General features: G+C 48.4%; 1 protein-coding gene and 1 long non-coding RNA gene across 3 annotated transcripts in view; both read left to right on the plus strand.

Moving 5' to 3' along the window:
* The window catches only part of LOC109321747, a 16,838-nt gene extending 12,146 nt beyond the window's left edge, over positions 1 to 4,692 (plus strand). The window contains exon 3 of the long non-coding RNA XR_002104162.1: positions 2,992 to 4,692. This is a non-coding gene — a long non-coding RNA (uncharacterized LOC109321747). The remainder of the gene's footprint in view (positions 1 to 2,991) is intronic.
* A 3,287-nt stretch (positions 4,693 to 7,979) lies between these two features.
* Positions 7,980 to 9,091, plus strand: part of LOC109321748 (cholesterol 24-hydroxylase) — a 24,826-nt gene continuing 23,714 nt past the window's right edge. The window contains exon 1 of one of the 2 annotated variants that reach the window (XM_019552498.1): positions 7,980 to 8,229. In XM_019552498.1, the coding sequence (XP_019408043.1) occupies positions 8,093 to 8,229 (137 nt within the window). In that variant the 5' untranslated portion in view covers positions 7,980 to 8,092. The remainder of the gene's footprint in view (positions 8,230 to 9,091) is intronic. The other variant, XM_019552497.1, reaches the window with a different exon arrangement.

The following is a 9,091-nucleotide window of genomic DNA, read 5'->3' on the forward strand; positions in this document are numbered from 1 at the left end:
TGACCTGGTCATAGAAGGCCACCAGGTTGGTCTGACAGGACCTGCCTCTAATGAAGCCATGTTGGTTGCCCCTAAGCATAATTTCCCCTGCTGGCCCCTCGTGGACATGTGCCAGATAATTCTCTCAAAAAGCTTACCCAGGATCAAGGTAAGACTAACTGGCCTATAGTTTCCTGCGTCCTCCTTCCTCCCCTTTTTTGAAAATGGGAACCATGTTGGCCCTCTTCCAGTCCTCTGGCACCTTGCCAGAGTGCTCATACAGCTGTGCCAGGGGTCCCGCAATGACCTCAGCTAATTCCCTCAGCACTCTGGGGTGGAGATCATCAGGACCAACTGATTTAAATACATCCAGTCCCTCCAGAAGCTCCAGAAGTATACTTGATTTTATTCATGTTGTCAGGGAACAGTGTCTACCCTCTCTCCATCCCTTTAGTTTTTATTAAAAAATAATAAATAGAATTAAGCCATGAAATCCACTTCATACTTCAGCTGGGAAGTTCAGGTCCTTCTACTCAAAAAGCATATGCTCCTGCTTTTTGAACAGAAGGAGGATCGCTATTAGCTGCAAGAAATATAGGGCCAGATCCAAACTGTTCTTACAGATGTCACCACTTGCCATATGAGCACAAATTGGATCTAGTCTATAGGGTCTGTGAGGAATCATAGATTGTTAGGGGCTGGAAGGGATCTTGCAGATCATTGGGTCCTGCCCCCCCGCTCTAGGCAGGAAGACAACTGGGGTCAAGTGACCCCAGTGAGGTGCCTGTCCAGTCTCCTCTTGAAAACCTCCAGGGTAGGTGACTGCAGCACATATGGAGGGAGTTTATTCTAGTCTGAACACCCTGATTGTGAAGGAGTTTTACCTGGTATTAAGTCTGAAGCAGTCTTCCAGGAGTAAACTTCATCTGGTTCTGGTCTGACCAACTCTCGAGCCTGTCCAGTTCCACCTGTATCTGCAACCTACCTTCTGACATGACCGCAATGCCCCATAACTTGGTGTTGGCTGAAACGGCCAGCAAGCTTTACACACCCCCATCCAAATCATTAATAAAGATGTTGAAAAGCACCAGTCCAAGCATGGACCCCTGAGGGACACCATTGGCCACTTTGTGCCAGGGCGACACAGATCCGTTCATGAGAACTCTGTGGGTCCTACTCTGTAGCCAGTTTCTCACCCACTGAGCCGTCGAGGAGCTGAGCCCACAATCTTTCAGTTTTCCCACAAGGCTATCGTGGAGTACTAGATCAAAAGCCTTTTGGAAGTCTAGGTGTATAATGTCTACCTTGTCTTCCGTGTCCAGGTGGCAAGAGACCTGGTCGTAGAAGGAGATGAGATTGGTAAGACAGGACCTACCCACGACAAAGCCATGCTGGCTGTCATTCAGAATCTCACCTTCCGCAAGCACATCACACGTAGATTCTTTAATGAGCTTTTCCAGAATTTTCCCTGGGATAGAGGTTAGGCTGATTGGCCTATAGTTGCCTGCATCCTCCCTCTTCCCCTTCTTGAAGATGGGCACAGTGTTGACCCTCTTCCAAGCCTCAGGGATCTCCCTGGTGTGCCACGAATTCTGAAACAGCTTTGCCAGGGGGTCCACAATGACCTCAGCCAGCCCTTTCAGCACCCTTGGATGAAGTCCATTTGGTCCTGCTGACTTATAAATGTCTCGCTTTTCTAGTTGGTATTGCACCCGCTCAGCATCCACAGTGAGGAGGCTGTCATTCCTGGCATCCTCTTACAAGCCTTATAGGAGGCTTATAAGGAGGACTTCTTACTGTCCTTGACTCCTGTGGCTAACCTAAACTCAGTTGCCGCCTTGGCTTTCCTGATCATTTCCCTACAGGTGTTGGCTACTATTGTATAATCCTCCTTGAGGACCATCCCTAGCTTCCACTGTGCGTACATCTCTGTTTTCTTCTTTAAGAGGACCATAAGGCACTCAACATGGAGCAGAGCTAAGGTTGCAGGGGAAGCCTTCATTCTGGTGTTCTCTAACTTCTCAGTGATTCTACTTACAAATGTCATAATGTTCTTCTAACCTAGTTTTTCTGACAGGACATACACCACAGCTTGTGCTCATGGCCATTTCCAAGCTGTGGCTACAAGATTTATCAGAACTCTAATTTCTAGGTCCACAGAACTGCCTGCTGCTTTCCCCCAATTAAGTTTTATGTGATACACAGTCAATTGCTTATCTGCTCATTCCTTGCAGTCATAAACTGTGACATGGTAAAGGCAGCCAGGGAGCATTTGAACCCTGAAACGATGTCTTGGGCTCAGTGTCAAAAGAACAAGGACGCAAATGACTCATAGAGACAGAGTCCACCATGCATGAGAAGTTGCTTTCCTCTAAATCTGAATAAGAAGCTTTAGCAGAATGAGGAGAGCGAAGGCTTCCCTCCCCCTCTCACTCTCTCATTATAGAATGTAGCATCTAGATCTTTACCCAGACTCCTGTCTGGTTTCCTGCTATGGATTTAAAGAAAGAGGGCAAGCATCCAGGTAATAATCACCCAGTAAAGACACAAAGCCAGTCTGAAAGGTGTTTTATTCTGGATTTTTAATGGTATAATAGATTTCATTTTACATTATAGGTTCATTCTAGTATTCATAAAACAACACTATTTACTGTCATCTATATTCCACTTGACACAAACATAGATATTTATATTATTGCCGCTTCTGACAAAGAATAGCCTTGGCTAAAAGTATTTCAGTTGATTTTCAGAACAACAGTTTTTAAGTGTTTCTTCTGCAGATTGCTACTTTAGTGCAATATGTTTTCTGAATGACCGTCTGTGTGTATCAGTGGATCAACGGCAAATTTTCCTGTCAAATTAACTTGTGAAGGAAACAGCAGGTGGTTTGTAAAAACAAGTGTTTATCAATCCTAAGATTGTTCCCATGCTTAATCCAAAGTAATTCTAATGGAAATGGTTATCATAAAACACTGTTGGAGCTTAACAAATATATGTAATAGTAATTTCTAGACAAGAAGTCATTATGCCACATAGACAATCCTCCGAGATATGAATCGGCTACAGGGAACCCAACTCCTCCAACTCCTTCGGCAAATTACCCTGAGAACCTGCAGACAGTTGGTAAGTCCACAGGACATGGAGAGTTCTGGCAACTGAAAGGATCAAATCCTCTCCTTCTTACTGTATACCTGTACCTCACTTCAGTATACAATCAACAAGAGGTGGGATAAGGGAGGAACCAGCTGCAGGCCTCACCATCACTGAAGCTGCCTGGGTTCCTAAAGGTTTTCAGAGGTTGTACCTGTTGTTTTACTGTGTATTTTGGTTTTCTTTGGCTAAGTTTGCATCTTTTTCTAATGCCAAACATTACATTTACTTCCTCTAAGTAGTCAGCAGGTCTGACTGCACTATTTTCCCTGCAAATATTTGTGACTAATCAAGTTCTGTGTTGGCATAACCATTTACTGCTCTTCACCGAATGCCAAAAAAACAGAAAGCTGCCATAGCTTCGCTTAAAGATTTTATTGAACCATAAAAAGAAACCAAACCAAAAACCACCAAGCAATTTATGCAAGCTACTGAACTGGTAATCCATGACTCCAAAGTAGAACCAGAATTGCATTCAAATTGGTACTTAATTCAACGAAGTCTGCCATCACTCCCCATAATCCTTAAACCTCATGCGAGACAAAACACATCATGTACCTTAGAAGACGCTTCCCCTCAGAAGTTTTTAAAAATACATCAAATAGGCGATTCCAAGCTTTGAAACAGCATATGTTGCACATAATCTGACAGTCCACAAAACAACATATGCCTTACCAAGTAAATACACATTAAAATCACCATGTGTAGCATAGAAGTGAGAGCATATGGCATCTCTAATTTCCCTTACTTCCCTTGACCCTGTTCCTTTATTGTTTATGATGTTACTTTGTAGTTGTGGGAATTGGCTTCGTCTTAGTTCATGCAAAAATACTCACCACTGGCTTTTACAGCCATTGTGCAGAGCACAGCAGGTCACAGCAAAATGCTATGTCAGCAATATTGTCATCCAAGAGATTTTGCGGGTACTGTTATCTGGTCTTCAGGTATCCAAATATACTTTCCACCAAGTTCTGTGATCACTGACATGGTTCTGTTCAGCCCTGTGTTGTCTGTGTCCAGCTTCAGAAGCCATGGCAGGATAGATACGTGGGTTCCCATAAAATGGTCGTGCCTACCTGTCCACTGTTGACTACTGTGTCATGGAAGAATAAGGATTTAACTTGTACAAATGTGACAGAACTTTGTACACCTTTGCAGTGCTTTCCACAGCAGTTCATGAACCTTCCCCTGTGGCCCACCGAGCTTTGCAGCACCTGGGAGTAGGACCACTTGCAGTTAGCATATTCAGTAGCTTCTTTAGGGGGCATGCTATGGAAACATAACCCTTGTTGGGAAATGCAATTATCTGAAAGCCACTTTGATTTAAGGTACATTCCTGACACTGACAACAGCAACCAAGGAGTAAGCAGCTTTCATAACAGCAGTGCAACCCCCCGCCATCTCCAGCCTGACAGTTGGCTTCCAATGCTAAACTGGTTAGCCTCAGATCTGTAGTAGTTCTTGAACAGCCAGTTTCCAAACCACAATAGCAACCTATTTCTCTATAGCTAATGACTGCCTTAGTCACAGAATCATAGAAAATTAGGGTTGGAAGGGACTTCAGGAGGTTATCTAGTCCAACCCCCTGCTCAAAGCAGGACCATCTCCAGCCAAAGCTTTGTCTAGCCAGGTCTTAAACACCTCCAAAGATGGAGAGTCCACAACCTCTCTCAGTCACAGGCTTTGGTCCCAGAGGGTTATGGCACGTTCCCCACTGAGGTCCATAAAGGTTTCCTTCTTCCTGTGGAAGTTCCAAGCCACTGCTGGTCATCCATTGTTCTCAGAATTATATGGTATGATCTTGCCACACTGATTCATAGATAGTAAGGCCAGAAGGGACCTCAGAAGATCATTGAGTCCAGCCCCCTGCACCAAGCAGGCAAGACAACTGGGGTCAGGCGACCCCAGCAAGGTGACAGTCCAGTCTCCTCTTCAAGATTTCCAGGGTAGTTGATTGCACCACCTCTGCAGGAAGCTTATTCCACAGTCTGGACACCCTAGTAGTGAAATAGTTTTTCCTAATGTTGAGCCTGAAATGGTCTTCCAGGAGTTTGTGACCATTACTCCTAATTTTCCCCAAGGGTGCCATGGTAAACGGTTGTTCACTGAGCCCTTGAGGTACACCTCTGATGTAGTGGTAAACTGCTACCAAGTCCCCTCTCAGCCTTCTTTTTTTCAGGCTGAGGAGTACCAGATACTTCAGCCTTTCCTTGTATGGCTTGCCATGCAAGTCTTTAATCACACTGGTGGCCCTTCTCTGGACTCTCAAGCTTTACCACATCCCTGTTAAAGTGCGATGCCCAGAACTGGATGCAGTACTCCAGCTGCGGTCTCACAATACCAACTGCAGTGGGAGAATCACTTCTTTGGTTTTGCTGGAGATGTGTTGATTGATGCATGGCAGGCTATAGTTAGCCATGCTGGCTACAGCGTTGCACTGCCGGCTCATGTTCATACTGTGGTCCATTATTACCCCCAGGTCCCTTTCATTTGTAGTGCTTGTTAGACCCCAACTCCACAGGTGCCCAATGACTAGGGAGACAACTATCCAATTGCCCATGGATCCTGTTACTCATTAGCCAGAGCAAGCGGGGAGCAAACACTAGCATACATAGCTCACAACAGCTTTATTCAGAATGGAGACAACTTTGCACTAGCTCCCAAAAAACAAACAAATCAGGGAGCAGCCCCGAACAATAGTTTTTTCCACATTTATACACCTTGGTTCATACATATTAACCTTCACCCCACCTATGTCCCTTCTTCAGTTCCACCCATTTCTCCTTGCATCTCAAGCTCTGCCTCTATTTACTGTTTGCTTCCTTAGCATGGTATTGCCTATGCATTTCATTCATTTACATGTCTCTGCTAAAAGCGCATGCATACAGCTTTGACCTTCGCTTCTTTTGGTCACTTGCGGTTTCTCGCTGGTTCTTTCTAGTTTTCTTGCTGACTTCAGCACCATCTCCAAGGCCATATTTCTGCTTTGTCTCCTGACCAGAGCTGGTGGGCTGCATTCTAGTTTTACCCAACACATCATGCACTTTGCACCCTATCCTTAGTTAAGAATCTGCTTACTTAAGCATTAGCCAAGTTAGTTGCTTTTAATATATCATCCAGCCTTGTGACCAGCAGCTTTTGCTGAGACACTGGAAAAAACTTTTATTCAGCTGCACACCCAGCACTCCCCAAAATCTAGATCATTACCCCAACACCCAAAATTTGCTGATAAAACCCCCAAAATCCATGATTAAAATAACTCCCCCATCCCCCCTGGCCCTACTTGTGTCCTTCACTCCACCCTCCACACCTCCCCCAGGCCTGCTGGTGCCCCTCACTCCCACCCCAGAGCCCTGCTGGTGCCCCTCCTCCTGCCAGAGGAACCCAGGGGCTGTGAACTCAAGACCCTGGCCCCATAGCCCCTTTGCCTGGTAGGAGGCGGCAGCTGTTGTAGCAGATCAGAGCCTGCCAACCCCCCACCCCCTGCAGCTGCTTGCTGCCTGCCTGCTGTGGGCTCAGACAGTGGGAGCAGCTCCCTGCTGCTGTGTGCACTCCCAAGCGGTAGGGGGAATTACTGCCCCCCAGATCTCCCCCAGGGAGGGTGCATGCTGCCTGTCTGCTGCAGGTTCAGGCTTTTGCCCTGCTGTCCTCCCCCAGGGCTTCCACAGGCCAGTGGGTGTGACCCAGTGCTGCAGGGCAGAGCAGGAGCCATGCAGGAACGCTGCTTGCCATTGCAAGCTCTGTTCTGCACTGATGCTGCGTCCCCTGTGCGCAGCAGCAGTGGGGGTGGTAGCACAGGATTGTGTCCCTCACTGCTGCTGTGTGCACAGGGGATGCATCGCCAGGGCAGCACAGAGCACACAGGGGCAAGCAACTTCCATGTGCGTCCCTGCTCTGCCCTGCAGCACCAGGTTGCACTCGCTGGGCTGTGGAGGCCACAGGGGAGGGCAGCAGAGTGGGAGCCCAAGCCTCAGGAGACAACCCACACCTGTCCCTACCCCATGCACAAATCTGGGGGGCACAGGTCTCTCCTGCCCCCCCCGGGAGGGCGTGCAGTGGTGGGGAGCTAGCCCCTGCCTCCCACCCCTCAAACAAGGCATCTGTGGCCCCATTCCACTGCTCGCCAGGGCCCTAAGGCTGTGCATTATGGTCCCAGGCCCCAAGCCCCACACACGGCCTGACTGGGCAGCAGCCCCAGCCCTCCCATCTCCCTCCCTATGGGGGCCTCAATCCCCCCTGGCACTTACCTGTAGGAGCTGCTCTCCAGACTCCCTGGCAGCCGTGTGCAGGTACTTGCACATGGTGTCCTGTGCCTGACTGCCTTCCTCCAGCTCCCTTCCACCCCTTGGGGGCTGGAATGCTGCCAGTCTGCAGAGGGCTCGGTGCAGCACTGGAAAATCCACGGGTTTCTCTGCTAAAATGAGCAATCCGCTTTTTACTCTGGTAAGGGGGGAAATCCCCATTTTACGGTTTTTCCATGGGAAATGAAAAATCTGGATCCCTGGTGATGAGATATAGCCCCAACTGTCTGCTGAGTGGAACTTGCTCTAGGCTGACAGGTCCCTTCCTACTAAGTTCTAATTTACATTGCTCCAATATTTGCCTTGTTTTTCCTGTGGTAAAACACCAACAATAGACTTTCTTGCTGTGATCTAGGTGCAGTGTGTTGCCTCCCTGCATGGCCCAGATGGTGTGCAAGTGGCTACTGCAGACTCCTGGGGTCTGTAACAGTCTTGGGCTGGAGGCAGCAGGGTTGGAGGAAATGCCTCACACTACTGCTGTCTCTTTAAGTCTTGTATTACTTTTCCTGGCTCCCCACTAAGTCTGTAGGCAGGGAGCCAGAAACTCACAAGGAGCCGGAAACTCACAGCAATCCATCTTGAAACATACTGAGCAGAGGAGAGGGAGGCCAAAGCTGCCCAGAGACCAAGGCCAGGGGCCGGGCTGTGTGTTCTTAGAGGCGATGGATGTGCTGGGGGCCATGTGGGGGCTTCTGCTCCTGTTGCTCTCAGTTTCCCTCCTGGCTTTCAGCTTTTACTGCTGCTACCTGAAATTCATCCACATGAAATATGATCACATCCCAGGACCCCCAAGAGAGAGGTAAGGAGGAAGCCAGCTTCCCCAGGACCCCTGCACAAATGGGGGTGCTGGAGGTCTGGTGTTTTTGTTTCAAGAACCTGAATAGGGGCTTATCTGTGTGTCAGTCTTGGTGTCTGTCCCCCTGGGGCTGGTCAGAGTTGTACACTAGGGCTGTGCAAAGCTTCGGTCCGATTTGATTCGGCGGAGATTCAACCCGATTCAATGGCCGAATTGCCAAATCGAATCAGAGGACCCTTTAATCTCTCCAAACTGAATTGGAGCCCTCCGAATCAATTCAGAAAGATTCAGTGATTCAGACTTAGACACAGCTTTAAAAGTTTTTTCTACATACCTTGAGGTGCCAGGCAGCTCGTTAACACTAAATTGCTGGGGCGCATAGAGTGTCTCACAGGAGCGGGGGAGGGCTCCCCAATATGCTCGGCAGCAGACCCAAAAGTGGACCAGAAGCACTTCCAGTCCACTTCTGGGTCTACTGAGGAGCGCGCAGGGGGGCCCTCCCGTGGACTGCAAGTACTTCCAGGTCTGCTGGGGAGCATACAGGGTGCCCCCCTGCACTCCCATGGGATGCTCCATCCACCCCAGCTTCACAGCATTCACAAGCTGTGCCTGGTACCTCAAGGTATGTAGAAAAAATATTTAAAGCTGTGCCTATGGCTGAATCTCTGATTCTCTGAATCGGCATCAAACCTTCAGACTCAGATTCAGCCTGACTCACGAAGTCTATGGGGCAACAAGAGGCAAAGCGCTGCTCGACCTGGTACTGGCTATGGGGGACGACCTAATCGGCGACCTAGTGATCGATGGGAAGCTGGGTGACAGTGACCACGAGCTGATCACCTTCACCATCTGCCGTAAAGCTGGC

This window comes from Crocodylus porosus, unplaced genomic scaffold, assembly GCF_001723895.1.
Source record: "Crocodylus porosus isolate Cpor-Errol unplaced genomic scaffold, CroPor_comp1, whole genome shotgun sequence".
NCBI classification, from domain to species: domain Eukaryota; kingdom Metazoa; phylum Chordata; order Crocodylia; family Crocodylidae; genus Crocodylus; species Crocodylus porosus.